Source organism: Heterodontus francisci, chromosome 8 (assembly GCF_036365525.1).
Source record: "Heterodontus francisci isolate sHetFra1 chromosome 8, sHetFra1.hap1, whole genome shotgun sequence".
NCBI lineage: Eukaryota > Metazoa > Chordata > Chondrichthyes > Heterodontiformes > Heterodontidae > Heterodontus > Heterodontus francisci.
In genome coordinates this window covers 23,229,997-23,250,978 of record NC_090378.1, presented here as the reverse complement: position 1 = coordinate 23,250,978, position 20,982 = coordinate 23,229,997, and the positions used below count along the sequence as shown (strand labels likewise).

At 39.9% G+C, this 20,982-nt stretch overlaps 1 protein-coding gene across 6 annotated transcripts in view; it reads left to right on the top strand.

The window, feature by feature from the left end:
• LOC137372691 (ecotropic viral integration site 5 protein homolog) overlaps positions 1 to 20,982 on the top strand; it is a 308,742-nt gene that overhangs the window by 90,873 nt on the left and 196,887 nt on the right. For 5 of the 6 annotated variants that reach the window (XM_068036788.1, XM_068036787.1, XM_068036785.1 and 2 more), the window contains 2 exons: positions 6,810 to 6,999; positions 12,547 to 12,771. In XM_068036788.1, coding sequence (XP_067892889.1) covers positions 6,810 to 6,999; positions 12,547 to 12,771 — 415 coding nt within the window. The remainder of the gene's footprint in view (positions 1 to 6,809; positions 7,000 to 12,546; positions 12,772 to 20,982) is intronic. The other variant, XM_068036790.1, reaches the window with a different exon arrangement.

Sequence of the window (20,982 nt, the reverse complement as noted above, 5' to 3'; positions counted from 1 at the left end):
TTGAAAGTAAATAAGGTATTAACTAAAGTTGCTGGTGTCAAGATTGCTTGAAAGGGCTCTTACTGAAATCAGTTGCTTCCGGGATGGGATTTGAACATTTTGTTTTCATTCTCTTTCTGAGCTGAAATGAATCATCTGTGTCCTGGCAACATTTTTCATTCAGTTTTACAGTGTTGTAGAAGAGTAGACAGTCCAATGGGTTGTTTAAAAATGAAGTTCATTGAAGTATGCAATGTGGAACAAAATGTAGACAGCTATTTCTAAGTGAAATGACAGTCTGCTTAGAAAAATGCATTCTTTGGCGTATATAAAAGATGTCATGGCACTATTTGAAAGAAAGAAAGGCTTGCATTTGTAGAAGATGAGGGGAGTTCTCCCAGTGCCCTAGCCAACATTTTTCTATCAGCCAACACCTAAAACAGATTATGTGGTCAATTATTTAATTGCTGTTTTTGCGACCTTGCTTTCCATAAGTTGTTTGCTGTTTCCTATTTTGCCATGGTGACTACACCTTTGGGGCATCTCCTGAGGTTGTGAAAGCAACTATATAATTGCAAGTTCCTTTTACTGTAGGAGTGAATGTACTATTTAATTGCTCTTGTTTTGCTAAGGTCTTTGAAACTAAATATAATTTGAAAATTGTATTTGCTTAAATTATGTTGGTGCTAGACTTGCTTGAAAAAATCTTCACTAAATTGTTAGATTGGTGATGGAATTTGAAGGGTTTATTGTTTTCCTATTTCTGAGCTGCATCACTTAAAAATGAGAAGTGAGAGAAATTTAAAGAAATTAGCACTTAAATTATAAGTACTTATGATCTCTTAGTCCTGAAGTCTTTAAGGTGATGTTTTCTTCTGGATGTAATGAAATACCAACCCATTAATGTTTTATATATCCTGTTCATTCAGCGGTTTCATTTGATCTGTGGTTCAGGTTTGTGTTACATTGATTAAGCTAAATGATAAATGTTTGGTAAAGTTCAGTCTCATATCAAATAGTTTTGATGTATTGAGTAGGTTGTTTACTTCAACTTATGATAGCCCATGAATGGTGGTTCTCATAGAGTAGGGCAATTAAGTGTAAGTTCATCTGCTTGGGTAATTACTGGTGGATTTGTTTTCAGTTTCAAAGATTGTGTTATTCTATCTTCCTGTTGCATATCACCCAAGTACTGGAGTAGAGATTTATTGAGATTGAAGAGTGAAAATTTGATCATTGTGCCTGAAGATGCAGATATGTGGATGTTGGCTCAGGATCATATTTTGACAACTGTGCTGCTGCACCCCTGCCCCAATTTACATAGCTTGATGGCACTTGGCTGGATTCAGAGTGACTACTTGGGTGAGGTACAGAAGGCCTGTTGCTACTCATGGAACTGTGTGCTAGAATGGGTCACCTCCTTGAAGACGGGAGAGCATTCCAGACCTTATATGTGAAAAAGCTATTTAAAAACTAAAAACTGCTTTGTATATCTTACACTATGATTTTATTGCCCTACATTATTTTCTTTGAGAAGGATTGTGAAATCAACTAGCAATATATTAGGAGTACGTAGCAAGCACTTCCTGTAAACATAATATTTACCATCACATTTCTGATGTGAAGTGTATCCTTTGACTCACCAAGAGCAATGTGATGGGACATTTGTTATTGATTTTAAAAAGTGATTACATGGTATAGGTCAATTTCTTTTGTTGTGCCATTTGAACTTCAACAAACTGAGCAAACCTCTAACAACGGAAAAGATGTGCTGTGGTAGCATTCAGCTATCTCAATTACTTGTGCTAACTTTCATCTCCCTCCATAAACAACAGAATGAGTGAGTAGCGCAACCCACCAGGGAAAGCGAGCAGGACCGGGAGCACACGATGCAGGTTGGAAAGCCTTTGGGAGTGAATGTAGGAGAGAAGTAGTATTAGAGGACAGGTAGATGTTGGGAGAAAGTGGCTTGGAAGAGTAAAGGATGCAGGCCTTAAATAAAGTAGATGATAAACATCTAATTGAAGTGAGGCCTAAATAAACTTAAATTTATCAAAACGTATTGGTAGCACCACCTAGACAAACTGACCCGAGAGACAGCATTTGGAGGAGAAGCAATGATATTAGCTGTGGGATAATTGAAGGTAAATATACTTGTAAATAGACTTTAAAAAATTGTGACACAGTAAGTGTGACAAATAAGAAATGAGGTGGCATTGTGTGTCCTTTGCTTCTTAGCAGGAACTAATTGACTACAATGCTATGAGAAAGAAAGCAACCATGCATGTCTAATCCCCACCATTGTTGCCTCTGCTGATTTTGTTTTGATGCTGATGATTATCCCCTCCTCAACAATAATTTCCACATGCCAATTTCCTTTCGGTGCTACTCAATTTACTTCAGGCCTAGACCATAAATGTACAACTCGGCAGTCTGTCCTTTCTCAACTGCATTCTCTACCCTCTGCACTCGCCTTCTATCTGACTCTATGTAGCCATGTCTCTTGTATCTCAGTCCAACTGAAACCATTTCCTAATATCAAAACAGCCAGAAGGAGAAACATATGTTCTGATCAAGCTGTTCTTCATGTGAAGACAAAAAAAGTTGAAAAGGCCATTCAATGCATTGAAGCTCACCTTTCCAGTGCCCAAATCTGTCATCAGTGTCCCAGTTGGTTTTTAAATATCTTCAATGGTTTTGTCATTGCTCCCCTACACTAGATTATATCAAAACTCAAAAACTCATATGGTTCACTAATGTTCTTCAGGGAAGGAAATGTGCCGTCCTTCGCTGTTCTGGCCTACATGTGACTCCAGACCCATAAACCTCTGAAATGGCCTCGCAAGCCATGCAGTTGTATCAAACCACTACAGAAAATTTGAATAAAAATAAAACTGGATATAACACCTGGCACGACCTAGGCACCAGTAATAACAAAGGAACACCCTGGTCAGTTGACCTTGCAACGTCATCGTCAGTAACGTGTGGGGACTTCTGCCAATTTGTGCACAGCAAGCTCCCCAGCATGTGCTAATGACCAGATAATCTGTTTTTTGTGATGTTGATTGAGGGATAACTATTCGCCAGGACACTGGGGATAACTCCTCTGCTCTTCTTCCAAATAGGGCCATGGGATCCTTTACGTCCACCTGAAAGGGCAGAGTGGGCTCTGGATTAATGTCTCATCCGAAAGACAGCACCTCCAACACAACAATGCAGCACTCCCTCAGTACTGCACTGGAGTGTCAATCTTGATTTTGTGCTCAAGTTCTCGAGTGGGACTTGATTTTATAATTGTATGATTTAGGACTTTTTTGTGATGGATACTTGATGTGTGACAAATGCATGCTAGATGTAGCACAATGCGAGTAAAATGAAGCAGAAAAAGGTGGGGTATGACAGATGTCAGGTTGATATTACAAATGAGTACCAGGCTGAATATAGAAAGTTCAGGGGTGAAGTGAAAAAGAAAATGAGGCCAAGGGAGGAGCGTGTGAGAAGAGACTGGCAGCTAACATAAGAGAATTCACGAGTTTTCTTTAGGCATATAAAAAATAACATGTAGTAAAAGGAGTGGTTGGGCCCATTAAGGACCAAAAAGGGGACATACGCATGAACGCATATGGCATGGCTGAGGTACTAAATGAGTACTTTGCATCTATCTTTATCAAGGACGAGGATACTGCCAAAGTCATAATACAAGAGGAAGTAGTTGAGGTACTGGATTGACTAACTATTGATAAAGCGAACGTATCAGAAAAGCTGGCTGTCCTTAAAGTTGATATCACCAGGACCAGGTAGGATGCATTCGAGGATGCTGAGGGAAGTAAAGCTGGAAATCGTGGAGGTACTGACCATATCTTCCAGTCCTTCTTGGATATGGAGTTTGTGCCAGGGGACTGGAGATTTGCAAATGTTGCCCCCTTGTTTAAAAAAAGGGTGTAAGGATAAACCCAGCAACTATAGGCCAGTCAGTTTAACTTCAGTGATGAGATATCCTTTAGAAAAAATAGGCAAATTAACAGTCACTTGGACAAGTGTGGATTAATTTGGGAAAGCCAGCATGGATTTGTTCAAAGGAAATTGTGTTTGACTAACTTGGTTAAGTTTTTGATGACATAGCAGAGAGGTTTGGTGCAGGTAAAGTGGTGTACAGGGACTTCCAAAAGGCATTTGATAAAGTGCCACATAATCGGCTTGTCAGCGAATTAGAAACCCATAGGAAAAAAGGGACAGTGGCAACATGGATAAAAAGTTGTCTGAGTAACAGGAAACAGTAGTAGTGAATAGTTAACGTTTCGGGTCAGTGAACCTTCTTTGGAACAGTTCCGAAGAAGGGTCACTGACCCGAGACGTTAACTCTGCTTCTCTTTCCACAGATGCTGCCAGACCTGCTGAGTATTTCCAGCATTTCTTGTTTTTATTTCAGATTTCCAGCATCCGCAGTATTTTGCTTTTATTTTAGTAGTGAATAGTTGTTTTTCCAGACTGGAGGAAGGTATACTCTGGAGTTCCCCAGGGGTCAGTGTTAGGACCACTGCTTTTCTTGATGTATATTAATGACCTAGACTTGAGTGTACAGGGCACAATTTCAAAATCTGCAGATGGCACAAAACTTGTAAGTATGGTGAACTGTGAGGAGAATGATAGACTTCAAGAGGACGTAGACAGGCCGGTGGAATGGGTGAACACATGACAGTTGTAGTTTAATGCCAAGAAGTGTGAAGTGATACATTTTAGTAGGAAGAATGAGGAAAATAAAGGGTGCAATTCTTAAGGGGGCACAGGAGCAGAGAAACCTTGGGGGCATATGTGCACAAATTGTTGAAGGTGGCAAGGCAGGTTGAGAAAGTGGTTAAAAAGGCATATGGAATCCTGGGCTTTATAAGTAGAGGCATAGAGTACGAAAGCAACAAAGTTACGGTGAACTTTTATAAAACACTGGTTCGGCCTCAGCTGGAATATTGTTTCTAATTCTAGGCATCATTCTTTAAGACAGATGTGAAGGCTTTAAAGAGGGTGCAGAAAAGATTTACAGGAATGATTCTGGGATGAGGGACTTAAGTTTTGTGGATAGTTTGAGAAGCTGGGGCAGTTCTCCCTAGAGAAGAGACGGTTCAGAGGAGATTTGATAGAGGCATTCAAAATCATGAGGGGTTTGGACAGAGTAATTGGGGAGAAACTATTCTGTTGGTGGAAGGGTAGAGAACCAGACAATACTGGTTTAAGGTTATTGGCAAAAGAAGCAACGGTAACATGAAAAACTTTTTTATGCAGGGAATGGTTAGGATCTGGAATGCAGTGTCTGACAGTGTGGTGGAGGCAGATTCACTTGTGGCTTTCTGAAGAGAATTGGTGAAGCACCTGAAGGGAAAATAATTGCTGTGCTATGGGGAGAGTGCGGGGGAGTGGAACGAGCTAAATTGCTCTTGCGGAGAGCCAGCACGGACTAGAGGGGCCAAATGGCCACCTCCTGTGGTGCAACCATTCTCTGATTCTACGTATATATCTATTAGTTGCTTTCTTGTGTTACTGTCTGCTATTCTGATGACTAAAACACAATTGTGATGTTTAGCTGCTAAAGTTTAAGTCAGACTGTCTCATCAAGACTACCATCTAATTTCTGTAAATAAATGTAACTGAACTCTCACTGTTTCACTGCTATTTAGTGTGAAAGGTTTTGCACTTTGGAAGATGTTTGTAGATTTCTCAGTTTTTCTCTCCTTATATGTTAAAAACTTTGAAGTAAAATGAATACACTCAACATTTATATAAAATAGACTAGTATTTATAGTGGGATTACTCATGGTGAGTCTGAAGTTACACTATTGTAATGTGGGTGTAGAAGTAGGAGAATATGAGTCATTTCATATCAATCAAGTTAAATACATTATTTTTCCTGTGAAAGTTACACCAGAAAATGTTCATGCCTTCAATTGTTTTGATTTCATAATACAAAATAATACATTGTATTTCGTGTTTTCCCTGTTGGTGCTGCTTTTATCAAAAAATGCAGATGAAGACAGGCCTTAGAACGTCCTGTCATTCTCTGAACAGCCAGCCTCACCGACAATCAAACTGTCATGTTATGAGCCATCGTACTTCAGTTAGAATCCAAAGGAGGAAGGCAGCCTTAAATTGTATTCATCTGGCGAAATGACTGTGGGCTGCATCCAATCTGGAACAACAAAAGTGTCTGTAGCAAAAAACACAGGCAATAAAGCCCAAATCAGTTATTGTAGTCCAGGCAAATACTCCAACTTGATCCCTCATCTCCTACAAGAAATTGTTTTCCTGGGGTTTACAGCACTGTACAAGTAACTCGGTAAGAATAAGTATTTTCTTTTGATTTGTAGGACTAAGTATATATGTATTTTTATAGTAACATGAATTACAGCAAAATTGGGATCCAATTCGTCAACTTTTTATTTACCTTTTAATGCAACTTCCTTTTTTGATTTACTTTTTCTCATCTTTCACTGGTGTCTTCAGCCACTAGGACATATGTAAGCATTGTTTAAGGATGACTCTTTTCGACCAAGACTAAGTTTGGATACTTGAGAGCAAGACATGACACTAAGTGTGAGCCTACAGCACACTACTGTAGGACATCACAGTGACCATCCTGCTGTCATGAAAATTTCAAGTGGAGCTGATAACCAAAAGTCCCTTTACAAAAGTAAAGTGAAGGATTGCGAAATTGAAATATGCAGCAATTACAAAATGGAAATTTTTCCATAATATTTATGCATCTTGGCTTTCGGTATCCTGAATTAATATTCACTTGGCTTTTAAATTATTTAGAAGACGAAATGTTTTTGTTGGTGCAGGCTTTTGGAGACTGATAGCAAGTCTTTGAAATCTGTAAATGGATCTCGTCGAAATAGTGGATCTTCCCTGGTATCCAGTTCTTCTGCTTCAAGTAACCTCAGCCACCTGGAAGAAGATTCCTGGATCCTCTGGGGTAGAATTGTGAACGAGTGGGATGATGTACGGAAAAAGAAAGAGAAGCAGATGAGGGTAAGGACCACAAATCAGTCGTGTTTTTGCCATTTAAAATGGTAGGACAGAAAATCTATTCAGAGAGCAGCTATGTGACTTTTTAAAAGAGGCTCTGCGTTTAAGCTTTAAAATTAAATTGTTTGAATACAGGGCATATTTGCTGTACTGTTGAAACATCACTGTGCCATGGACTACCAGTAAATTTCATCTAAATTCTATTAGACTCCAATTTCTGTCTCATATAGTGAGCAACTGATGGATGTAGACATTCACCTTCCTTACATCAAATACTCTAACATGGAGGAGTCTGCATATATGGAGATTTGTACCAATATATGCAACTTGATACTTAAAAGTAGGACAGCCTGTGTTCATGGTGGACAACAGTGTTGCTCAGTGCACCATATCCAGTTGGTCTAGCAGCAGTATAAATGCTATTTGGTTAATGACTGTTGTGCTTTGTTCCTAAAGCAGGGTACAATGTGTACAATGGGCAATGATACCAGGGCTCCAAGAGTTAGATTATGAGGGCTGGTTGCATAATCCTAGCACATATTCCCTTTTATTTAGAAGGTTGAAGGGAGATCTAATTGAGATGCTTAAAATGATTAAGCAATTTAATAGGGTAGATGTAGGGAAAATATTTCCTCTGACACCAGAATCCAGATCAAGGGTCACAATCTAAAAATTAGAACTAGTTCAGATAGGAGTAAAATAATAAACCACTTCTTTTCAAACATATGATAGTGGAAATCTGGAACACTCTTCCCACATATGGTTGTGGATGTTGGATCAATTGAAATTTTTAAGACTGTGATAGATTTTTGTTGGTTAAAGTTATTAAGGGATATGGACTAAAGGCATGTAAATGGAGTTGAGGTACAGATCAGCCATGATCTGACTCAATGGCAGAATAGCCTCAACTCTTCCTATGTTCCTTTCAAGATCCCAACTGGTAAGTCAATCTAAAATTCTTGAGCAGTGGCAGTTTTAAACAGTAGAACCAATTTATCATTTGTAACTTAGCTCTATCTGGAAGAGATTTGAATTGGGAATATTTGACTTCATAAGGAAAGGGAGTGATAATGTGCAAGATTTGGAAAAGTTGCAACTGTAAAAATTACTATTGAATAGAACTGATTATATTTTTGTCAGCTTGAATGCTTAGGGTGCAGTTATTATTGCTATTTTTGAATTGATATGAAGTTGCAGTATAAATTTGGGCACAGAGCAGCAACACTTTTTTTTTGTTTCCCTCCATTGACTGCACTGCAAAGTGTAAATTCCCTAATGTGTATATGCTATGGCATCTGGAAAATATAGATATTCCTAATATTAAGGAGCTGGTAAGTAAATACAGGAAGCCAATCCCTGCATTTCTACGAATGCAGCAGCTGAGTCTCTGTTCCACATCTAAGCCTAGCCCATTGGTAGCCAAACTGAAAGGAAGTTGCTCTCCTTCGACAGGAGGGAAACAACTAGGCAATGTAGAGGGACCCTAAGCATTAGATGTGAGATCAGCTGCAGTTCACAGAATTATTACAGTGCAGAAGGAGGCCATTTGGCCCATCATGTCCGCACTGGCACACCAAATGAGCAATTCACCTAATGCCATTCCCCCTTCTTCTCCCCGTAACCCTGCATATTCTTCCTTTTTGGATAACTGTCTAATTCCCTTTTGTGAAAGCCTCAGTTGAACCTGTCTCCACCACTCTGAGGCAGTGCATTCCAGACTTTAACCACTCGCTCTGTGAGAAAGTTATTTCTCATGTCACTTTTGCTTGTTTTGCCAATCACTTTAAATCTGTGCCCTCTCATTCTCGATCCTTTCACAAGTGGGAACAATATTTTCCCTATCTACACTGTCCGGACCCCTCATGATTTTGAATACCTCTATCAAATCTCCTCTCCGCCTTCTCCAAGGAAAACAGTCCCAACTTCTCCAATCTATCTTAATAACTGAAGTTATTCATCCCTGGAATCATTCTCGTGAATCTTTTCTGTACTCTCTCCAATGCCTTCGCGTCTTTCCTAAAGTGCAGCTCCCAGAACTGGACACATTATTCCAGCTGAGGCCGAACTAGTGCCTTATACAAGTTTAACATAATCTCCTTGCTCTTGTACTCTATACTGCTATTAATAAAGCCTAGAATACTGTATGCTTTATTAACTGCGCATTCAACCTGTCCTGCCACCTTCAGTGACTTATACCCTCAGGTCTCTCGACTCCTGCACTCCCTTTAGAGTTGTACCCTTTATTCTATATTGTCTCTCCATGTTCTTCCTACCAAAATGAATCTTCATCTGCCACTTGTTCGCCCATTCCACCAACTTGTCTATGTTCTTTTGAAGTTCCACACCAGGGGTGTCTAACCTTCTCGCGTGAGGTGGAGGGCCACATCACAATTTATGTCCTACATAAGAGGCCAGTGAGAAAATTTCAGAAAAATAATAGTTTTGTATTTAAGGGCTGGGTTTTTGCCCAGTTGGGGAGTTGCCTCTAGACAGAGAGTTAGTCCAGAAGGAAAGAGTGGGAACTGATGCTTGGACTGAACTTTGAATTGCCAAAATAACAATTGTGGATCAGAGACTGTCATTTGCTTCCTCATTTTGGTGACTGGACATCTGCCTGTTTAACATCGCCCCTGCTCTCTGTCTCGCCCCCTCTCCCACCTCCCCCGGCTGGATTCTGGCCCGCGGGCCATATGTTGGATAACCACATTCTACACTCTCCTCACAGTTCACAATGCTTCCAAGTTTCGTATCGTCGGCAAATTTTGAAATTGTGCCCTGTACACCAAGGTCTGGGTCACTAATATATATCAGGAAGAGCAAGGTTACTGATCACATTACTGATCCCTGGGGAACTCCAGTACAAACCTTCCTCCGGCCTGCAAAACATCTATAAACCACTACTCTTCGTTTCCTGTCACTCAGCCAATTTCATATCCAAGTTGCGACTGTCCCTTTTATTCCATGAGCTATAACCTTGTTCACAAGTCTGTTGTGTGCCATTCTATCAAATACTTTTTGGAAGTCCATGTACACCACTTCAACAGCATTGCCCTCATCAACCTGTTAACTCTTCAAAAAAAAACTCCAGCAAGTTAGTTAAACATGATTTTCCCTTAACAAATCCTACTGGCATTCCTTAATTAACCTGCATTTGTCCATGACTATTAATTTGGTCCTGAATTATTATTTCTAGAAGTTTTCCCACCACCGAAGTTAAACTGACTGGCCTGCAGTTGCTGGGCTTATCTTTACATCCGTTTTTGAACAAGGGTGTAACACTTGCAATTCTCCAACCCTCTGGCACCACTTCCGAGCCGAAGGAATATTGGAAAATTGTGGCCAGTACCTCTGCAAATTCCACTCTCACTTCCCTCAGTATTCTTGGATGCATCCCATCCGGCTCGGTGCTTTATCAACTTTTAAGTATAAACAGCCTATTTAATACCTCCTCATCAATTTTATGTTTTTTTTGTTGGTCTCTTATTGCTTAAGAGTTTCCAGCTAGGTACAAAAGCAGTTCACCTCTTGGGGACATTATAAACTGGGTTTTCAACTTTTTTTTAATGTCAAGAAAGTTGATACTATTGCCTGCTCACTCTTGAGGAACTGAGCTCTGAGCAAATGCCCGCAAACTAAAATGAGTTCGTATGAGGTGCAGTGTAACTTGTTCTTTGTAATATAGCTTTTTTTATATATTCACTCGTGGGATGTGCGTGCACACTCTAATTGCACTTGAGAAAGTGATGGTGAGCCACCGTCTTGAACTGCTGCAGTCCATGTGGTACACCCAGAATGCTATTAGGGTGGGAGTTTCAGAATTTTGACCCAGCCGCAATGAAGGAACTGAGATATGTTTCCACTGTATGCCAAGATGTAATTAATAACCTTAAGATGCTGACTGAACTGTAGAAAATAGTTAAATCACTACTGAGAATAGGATAGTTTTTCAAACACTGACATCATTATAACACTGCCACCCTCACTAAGATCAGTTAACTTGACAGCAATCCTGGTATCGGTACAGTTGTGATTTAATTATTTTCTACAGTTGGCTGGAATAATAGACATGAAATAGGATCCAGTTTTATTATTTCAAAATTTAAGATAGTGAAATTGACATTTAGATCTGGGAGTCGGCATTGATTTGGCAATTAAAAGGAACAACTCTTGTCAACACCAGTTTGTTCGGCTGATAGTAGTGATGGTGGTCTGCTTAGTATTTGTTTTTAAAAAGGCTTTTATTCAACTTAAATTTGGCTAAGAAAGTTAGTATCCTTAGAAAGATGACACATTTACTTAGACTCATGAAAATAATGTCACTATAATGTCTTAATGTTACTATTGGCAGTAAAGAGTCCCTTACACTACGTACCATTAAAATAAGAATATGCATTTATGTAGCACTTTTCATGTCTTCTGGGTGTCCCGACGCACTTTGCAACAATGGATTACTTTAGAAATCCAGTCACTGTGTCACCTAGGCAAACATAGCAGTCCATGTGTGCACAGCAAGAATCCACAAACAGCAGATTAATAAATGGCCACATAAGGAAGAATTTTGGCCAAGGGACTGGGAGAACTACTTGCTTTTCTTTCAAATACATAAACCCTGAGCAGGTAGACAGGAATAGTGTTTTAATCTTTCACTTGATGGATTACACAACTGGCAATGCAGCACACTCTCAGTACTGCACTGAAGTGTCAGGCTAGAATATGTGCTCAGATCTGTACTGGGGCTTTAACCCAGACCTTCTGTGTTAGAGTTGAGTGTGCTACCAACTGAGCCAAGCTGACGCATTAACCAAGGAAATTTGTATGTTGCCCATTTGGGAATCTGCTGATGTCGAGCTGACTACTGGTGAGGCACTAAGTTATGCAGTTTGACTTGCTCTCCTATAGGTGAGTTACTATACAAATATTTAATGATTAAGCTTTGTTTTGATAAAAATTGAACTGTAATTCAGAGGTGAAGTTACTCAGCTCAAATTTTGATGAGCAATGTGAGAACCTTTCAAGGCGGTAGTCACACCATTTTCGTTTTGCATCCCTGCAGGATAAATGCACTGTATGTGCTGACAGGCCCACCATTTTTGGGCTAACATTACAAAGAGAGAACCAACATTTGGACACCAATAAGCAGAGCATACTTTCAAGCACCTGACCAGGGAGTGTTGCAAGCTGTCATTATAATGCTGGTTCTGCACCAGTGTAAGCAGGTGTCAATCTCCAAACTGGCACTGTTATTAATATCACCATAATTGCTGTTCATCTGTGATGGGAAGAATTTTGTACCAGTTCTCTTCAATAGCTAAGAGACTTGGCATTGTCATGTTTAAGAGGCTAAACTCTTTACTAACCTGCTTTTTACAAGATTACCCTAGAAAGCTCAGCCATTAACTGTTGTCATTTTATGGGTTATATATAGATTCTAATCATGCTGATACCCCATTTACATTATCACGCTCATTTCTCGCTCATTGTCGCAACACCCATGTTACAATAAAAACAAACACAAACAGTGGTTTTGAAATGATTTTCTGTACCTTTCAGGAACTTGTTCGAAAAGGGATTCCTCATCATTTCCGAGCTATTGTGTGGCAACTCCTTTGTAATGCTCAAAATATGCCTATCAAAGACCAATATTCAGAGCTTTTGAAGATGACCTCACCATGCGAAAAACTTATAAGAAGAGACATTGCTAGAACATATCCAGAACATGATTTTTTCAAAGAAAAAGATAGCCTGGGACAGGAGGTTTTATTTAATGTTATGAAGGTAAAGCAGTCATTTAAATACCATTCCTTACGAAGTGCAGCTTCTTTATTACGAGTCTCCCTACATTTCAAAATTACCTTGTAGTTTGAACAAGAAACAGAAATATCAAAAGGATGTTGTTTAAACAGTGCACAGTTTGAACACATTTCCTCCTAGTCAGGTTAAGAAAAGTACAGTTAGATGCAGAGTAAAGCTCCCTCTGCTTTGCTTAAGAAATGTCTTAACCCTATATTCAGAGGAACACCCTGCTGGATTTCCATTTTCTGCATCATTATGGTCTTGCCAGTTTAAGGTTAAATTGTCAATGCTTACATGCTGCACACTGCCATCAGAAACTGGGTTGTGACTGCAAATTCATTTTGTACAAGATCCTTCTAGCTGGAAGAAACCAGAAGAGAAAACTCTGATTCAGTCAATGTGTACTGGATTGAAACCCTAGCCCTGAGTTAGAAGAGCTATATACAGAAGTAGAACACAATACTGTTAGCTTATTTGACTTGGGGATGGGGCTGTGGGGGTCGGTGTCAAATATGAAAAATGGCTTAAAAATTGTAAAAGTAACATGAACAATTCTGTCTGTCCTGTATGATTAACACTAAAGTTACAGACTGCATTTTTTTGGTTAATGAACTTGGGCTTCAAAAATTCAGCAGTCTTTAAATCTCCTTTTTTGTGTGCTCACAAATGATTAAGTTTTCTTATACTTTCTGGGTATTAGCTTAGATAATGAAAATATCTTCACAGAAAATATCATGTTGCCAAGCTTTTGTTGGGTGATTGACCATTTGTATACACTTGATAACAACTATAGTGGCCAGACTGAATATATTTTAAAGTATGTGTTTCAAGATGCAGAAGACTTCAAAATTTAAATGAACAATCATTACCATTTTCCTGTCTTTTGTGTTTTAAAAGTACTGGTTGTAGATAGCCCAGGAATTGGCATTAAGGGAGTAAAATTCAACTTTGGTGAAAGCAAAACAGGCAGTAGTGGATCAAACAACTCTTATATACCCTCGTTGATTTTTCTTTCCATTGACTGTAAAGGAAAATTAGGTGGGCTATAAAACTGGTGGCCGATCTGCTAAAGTAGCTTAGTTTTTTTGTAAATCTGTTTGTTTATGAAAACAGAATAAAACTCTAAAGTCTAGCCTAGTAACACTTTTTTGCTGTTCTTCCAAGGAAAATGTTACATTTACTAAAATACGAGACATTCTCTATTTAGCTATAACCGTTTCAATATATTGAGATTAATCTGGAGGTTTGAAAGACATAGGCTGTGAATAATTGAAGAGCAGGAGTAGTCTGTGCAGTGTATAAGGTTTATGTTGATCTTTATGCATGTTTTTATTCCTCTATCTATCTTTCCGTTTCTTGATTTTTTTTCCTCCAGGACAGCTACAGTGTCTCCTTTCTACACAACTCACTTCCATCTGTTTCAGTATCTCCTTTCCATTAATGCTGCATTAGATTGTATGGTCTCTTGCTCTCCCATGCATGTTGCATCAGCTTGCACCCTACCACTTCACTCCCTATTAAACCATACAGGATATCTGATGTGCCGCATACTTCATCCTAAATGTACCGTTTCAATCTACTTTAAACCTTTTCTTGGCTATCAGTACTGTTCAGAATTCATGCTGGACATCTATTTAAAACTTCTGGTAAGTTTTTTATTAATTTAATCAAATATAGCTTTTATCACTTTAACATATACAGCTTATTGCATGACATAATACATAGGATACAAATTATCTTTGAGACAAAATTAACATCTGTGTCTTGAATATAAAGTAGATTTTGTCATTTATGTAAAAAGCAATTGAAATTTCAGACTATGTAGCATTACAGTCATGCATGCAATAAGAACATCTGATTTAGTGCCCGGATATGGAAGAGTGGTAATCTAAAAGATGAAGAAAGCCATTGTGTGAAATAGCTGAAGGAATACAAAGTAGAACATTTGGAAGCTTTGTATAATTGAGTCTGATTGGAAGAGACCAATTTTTTTTTTTAAAGGCAAAAGTTTTGCCACAATGAGAATACATACCTTTTTCTTAGTAATGACAGATGAAGGTGTGGCTTGCTGGGTATGTCGGTAATAATTATAACAATAATTTACAATTATATGGTGCCTTTAACATAGCAAAACGTACCAAGGCGCTTCACAGGAGCATATCAAACAAAATTTGATACCAAGCCACGTAGAGATATTTGGATAGATGAGCAAAAGTTTGGTCAAACAGGTAGGTTTTAACGAGGAAAGACATAGAGAGGTTTGGTGAGGGTCTTCCAAAACTTGGGGCCTAGGCAGCTGAAGGTACGACTACCAGTCAGGGATATAAACTTAAAAGAAAATCTACTTTGTGAGGTATATCCTCAGTTTTGCTTTTTATTTTATTTTCCCCCCAGCACCAGGAAGTTACAGCATACCAACTTGATAAGGAATCATACAGATTGCCCCCTCGGGCAGGCCTGTTGTGTACTTACCAGTACTAACTTTTGTTGACTAATACACCTCTCATTTGGCATCCAGGCCGGTAAAGACTTCTTTTGGAGCTTCTGACTTACTGATATAGCAAGGTGACTTCATGGTACAAGGAGACATGCTGAAATGAAGGATCGTGGGAGACTTTATTCGTTCATGGGATGTGGGCCATCGCTGGCTAAGACAGCATTTATTGCCCATCCCTAATTGCCCTTGAGAAAGTGGTAATGAGCTGCTGCCTTGAACTGCTGCAGTCGATGAGGGGTGGATACACCCACAGTGCTGTTAGGAAGGGAGTTCCAGGATTTGACCTAGCGACAGTGAAGGAATGGCGATATAGTTCCAAGTCAGGATGGTGTGCGGCTTGGAGGGGAACTTGCAGATGGTGGTGTTCCCACGCATCTGCTGCCCTTGTCCTTCTAGATGGTATAGGTCACGGGTTTGGAAGGTGCTGTCTAAGGAGCCTTGGTGCGTTGCTGCAGTACATCTTGTAGATGGTACACAGTGCTGCCACTGTGCATCAGTGGTGGAGGGAGTGAATGTTTGTGGTTGGGGTGCCAGTGAAGCAGGATGGTGTCCTGGATGGTGTTGAGCATCTTGAGTGTTGTTGGAGCTGCACCCATCCAGGCAAGTGGAGAGTATTCCATCACACTTCTAACTTGTGCCTTGTAGATGGTGAACAGGCATTGCGGAGTCAGGAGGTGAGTTACTTGCTACAGAATTCCTAGCCTCTGACCTCTTGTAGCCACAGTATTTATACGGCTACTGCAGTTTCTGGTCAATGGTAACCCCAGGATGTTGATAGTGGGGGATTCAGCGATGGTAATGCCATTGAATGTCAAGGGGAGGTGGTTAGATTCTCTCTTGTTTGAGATAGTCATTGCCCGGCACTTGTGTGGCGTGAATGTTACTTGCCACTCATCAGTCCAAGCCTGCATATTGTCCAAGTCTTGCTGCATTTCTACACGGACTGCTTCAGTATCTGAGGAGTCACGAATGGTGCTGAACATTGTGCAATCATCAGCGGACATCCTCACTTCTGACCTTATGATTGAAGGAAGGTCATTGATGAAGCAGCTGAAGATGGTTGGGCCTCAGACACTACCCTGAGGAACTCCTGCAGTGATGTCCTGGAGCTCAGATGATTGACCTCCAACAACCACAATCATCTTCCTTTGTGCTAGGTATGACTCCAACCAGCTGAAAGTTTTCCCCCGATTCCCATCGACTCCAGTTTTGCTAGGGCTCCTTGATGCTATACTTGGTCAAATGCTGCATTGATGTCGAGCAGTCATTGTCACTTTTCTCCTCTGGACCAGGGAAGAGGAAGCATTTTACATTGAGAATGTCCCTCACACTAGTTTCTGTCTTTCCCTTTGTGGACTATAGGGAAACGCGAGGTGGCATGCCTGAAAAATTCTAGCTTTGGTTTGCTTTAAATAAAATTAGTTGGTCGGAAGGGGAAATGGTACACAGCTATGTTTAAAGGAAACTGCTTAATTTTTTTAATGCATTTTAAATTGTGAATTCTGTTCATCCTCATTCCTTGTTTTTCTGAAATGCTTGTCTTACACAGTATCTTCCACCTTCTTCCACCCTCTCTTTGGGAATGGTAGAGTGATGGTATTTTGAGGGTATGATGTCTGCTGATGTATCAAATATTGCCTTGGAAAATGAGGTTGCACTCTATGGGGTGGGAATGTGCAGGTACAATCTCCTAAATTTGCTCACGTGCAAAATAGCAGACCTGGCAAGGTAGCCGGAATGCCATTTCAATTGTTGAATTGATTTATTTTTAAATTTGTGTAACTTTTGTTAGCAGTTTACACATGAGCAGTAATCTATAACTCTTATAAATTTGGGAAGTGCAGAAGGGGCAGCACTTGTTATTGCTTCTGGTTATAATATTTTCAAGATATAAATTTGGTAGCTGAGGCCATATTGTTTTTCATCTAAACACTTTTATGAACAGTTATGATCCTCCTGTTATTTTTGGGAGAAATGTGCAGTGTGCCTTTAAGTCAGCAAAGGATCAGTACTGCTTTTGGAACAAGCAAGCCTCAGGAGTTATCAAGAAGGTACATTCTGGTTGCCCGTTGGATACAACCATACAGAGTGGGAACCAACCAGCTTAAAATGTGCATCCTGGTCGCCTTGCATGCAGCCACTCGGAGACTGAGAATCGATTATACTATGTTGCAGTTAAATTTAGAACTGGCTTTTAGTGGAGACAGACTGTTCTAACAGACAGACATCTGGGCCAGTATGAACTGAACAGAGATCTCTGTTGATGTAAACTGAAGGAAGGGAAGACTGACTTTTATTATCCCTCAAAAGTCTAATGCCAAATTGATTCATTGAAGAGTGTTTGTGAGTTGTTGGTCTGCAGTGGTTGTCACTGGACGAAAGAGTTGAAGCTCGGATGTTGGACGTTTTTTCTTCCCTCATCGGACCTTGGAAGACTGCAAATGGACATTAATCAGAGGATTAATTATCGGGAAGTGTAAATGTGCAAGAATACTAATTTTTCTATTAAATGTTTTTAATCTTACTAGTGTTTAAGAGTTTAGTTTTTTTCTAATAAACAGTTAATTTGTTGATCTAAAGATACCTGGTTTGGTTCGCCTCATTCAGGGGTGGTTGAATTTGGCTGTGGATTTCTTTAATTTGGAAAGTTTAAAGTGATATGTTAGGCGATCTGTGGAGTGGCGGAAGTGAATTGACAGTGCGTTGTTCCCACTGCAATCAAAATTACATATTTTGATTGGGGGCTTTGTCTTGAGCGGTCGGTTGTAGCATATTAATTGGGGGCTCATCCGGGATTGAATCATATTTTGATTAAGCAGCTCATGTCTGGGATCAGAATCAGACAAATTTGGAGGGCTCGCATTTGGAATCATATTAATTACTTGTTTCTGGGATAACATTTAAATTGGAGTCTTGCGTCTGGCATCATATTTAATTTCTCTCTTGAATTTGGGATTGTATCAGTTGGAAACTGGATTGTTAGGATCTAAATCTAACGCCAATTACAAAGAAATAAAAGAACCAGATCTCTTGGAGAATAAGGCATAGTCTATACCATTGTAATGGCATTAGTGGTTACAGCAGAGTTTTTGGGAAAATAAAATGTTTCCCTGAGTGACTTGATAACTTTAACTAAGAACAAATTAAAAGAATTGCAGCGAAATTGGGGTTGGAATTGAAATCGAGTGCCAAAAAAGCAGAGATAATTGACATAATAGCCAAACATCTGGAATTAGTAGAAAACGATGATGAAAGGGAATACGAGGAACAAGAAAGTAGTAGGTCAGAGAGTGATCCAGTGGTATTGGCTAGGATTCAGTTAGAAATAAGAAAACTTGAACTTCAGAGAGAGAGTGAAAGAGAAGAAAGGGAATTTAAGTTAAAAGAGATGGAACTAAATCAAAGGGGGTAGTCAGGTCAGGAAGTATCTGAATTTAACTCAGGACCCAGTGAAACATTGTTTACATTTATATAGGCTCTTCCTAGGTTTGAGAAAAGGGACGTCGAGGCATTTTTCATATCTTTTGGAAAAAATAACCAAAAAGATGAAATGGCCTAAAGAAAGCTGAACACTGCTTATACAGGGCAGGTTGGTAGGCAGAGCTCATGAAGCTTATGCCATGCTTCCTGAAGAGGCTTCTGCAAGCTGTGAGATGGCAAAAAAGGCTATTCTTTCTGCCAATGAGTTAGTCCCTGAAGCTTACCATCAGAAGTTTAGGAACTTAGGGAGATTGGTTGGGCAGACATATTTAGAATTTGAGAGGGTGAAACAAATTAACTTTGACAGTTGGATACGGGCATTAAAGATAGAAACCACATATGAGAACCTTCGAGAATTGATTCTCTTAGAAGAGTTTAAAAACTGTATTCCTTCAATAGCGAGAACTCATATAGATGGGCGGCACAGTGGCGCAGTGGTTAGCACCGCAGCCTCACAGCTCCAGTGTCCCGGGTTCAATTCTGGGTACTGCCTGTGTGGAGTTTGCAAGTTCTCCCTGTGTTTGCATGGGTTTCCTCCGGGTGCTCCGGTTTCCTCCCACATGCCAAAGACTTGCAGGTTGATAGGTAAATTGGCCATTAGCAATTGCCCATAGTATAGGTAGGTGGTAGGGAAATATAGGGACAGGTGCGGATGTGGTAGGAATATGGAATTAGTGTAGTTGATGGTCAGCACAGACTCGGTGGGCCGAAGGGCCTGTTTCAGTGCTGTATCTCTAAACTAAACTAAACTAAAAATAACCTGAAAGTTTTGAAAGCGAGGCAAGCAGCAGAAATTGCTGATGATTTGGAGCTTGTGAATAAGCCAACCTATTTTGTCCGTCACCCCCCATAAATCCGAGAAGGATAGAAAGTGGGAGAGTGAAAGGAAGGCAAGTAGCTAGGGATAAGAAGGAACAGCTGGGAATGCCCCAGGATCACCACCTCAGGTCAGAAAGGAAGGTGCTGAGGGTAGAAGTGTTATCATTGCCTCAAAACGGGTCATCTTCGTTCAGAATGCTGGAAATTGTGAGGTAAACCCATAGGACTTGTTGGGGTACGCAAGACTAGTGCAGAGGAAAAGACTGACTGAGAGTATAGCAGACCAGGCTATAGCTTTAATGACAGCATGTACTAAAACTAAAAGGAGTGTAGAGGTTAAGAATAAAATACCTGAGAGTTGTAATGAATTTCTGTCAAAGGGGAGAGTAATTCCATATCCTGTAAGTGAGGCAGGAAAACCTATCATTATACTCAGCAACACTGGAGCAGCCCAGAATCTCTTGCTGGGGAAAGATATGAGGTTTCCACCAGAGAGCGCCTTGAACACTAAAGTTTTAGTTAATAGAATTGGCGGGAGTACATACCCGTATCTTTGTAGAAAGTACGCCTAGAGAGTAACTGTAGGAGTTGTCCAAAGTTTCCCAGTAGAGGGAATTGATCTACTCCTAGGAAATGATTTGGCTGGATCAAAAGTATCAGTTTCTCTTGTAATTACAGAGGAACCAAGTGAAACTGAAGAAACTGAGCAATTAAAGGAACAAGTTCCGGGAATATTTCCTGCGTGTATAGTCACCTGAGCAATGGCTAAACAGGATCCATTGTTGGAGGTAAAAGAGGCACCACAAATAGATAGCCAAGTATCTGAAACATTATTTGGGGATTTAGATAATCCAAATGAGATGTTTAACAGATCGTCTATCATTGCAGCAAAGCAAGTTGATCCAGAGATATACCGAATAGCATAGACGGCTCAGTCAGAATCTGAGGCAAAAGGAGTTGCGGAAGGCTATTATATGGCAAACGGGGTTTTGAGGAGGAAATGGAGACCGCCCCATAGACCTTCCGCGACGACTGGGCAGTTGTTGAACAGATAGTGGTACCACCTAAATATCGCCAAGGATTATTAAGGTTAGCACACAGAATTCCTTTTGCAGGACATAGGGGAATTCGGAAGACCAAATCATGCAGAAGCCAACATTATTACTGGCCAGGTCTTACAAAGGATGTGAGACAATTTTGTAGGAGATGCCATACCTGTCAAATGATGGGAAACCACAACCTACCATAAAACCAAGGAATAGAGTATTAGTGTTGTTACCATTACTGGGAGAACCATTAAAAGCTCGGTTCAGTGGCCCATCTAGAGTGATCAAACGAGTGGGTAAGGTAGATTACTTGATTGACACCCCCTGATCGCAGGAAGAAGAACCGGTCAT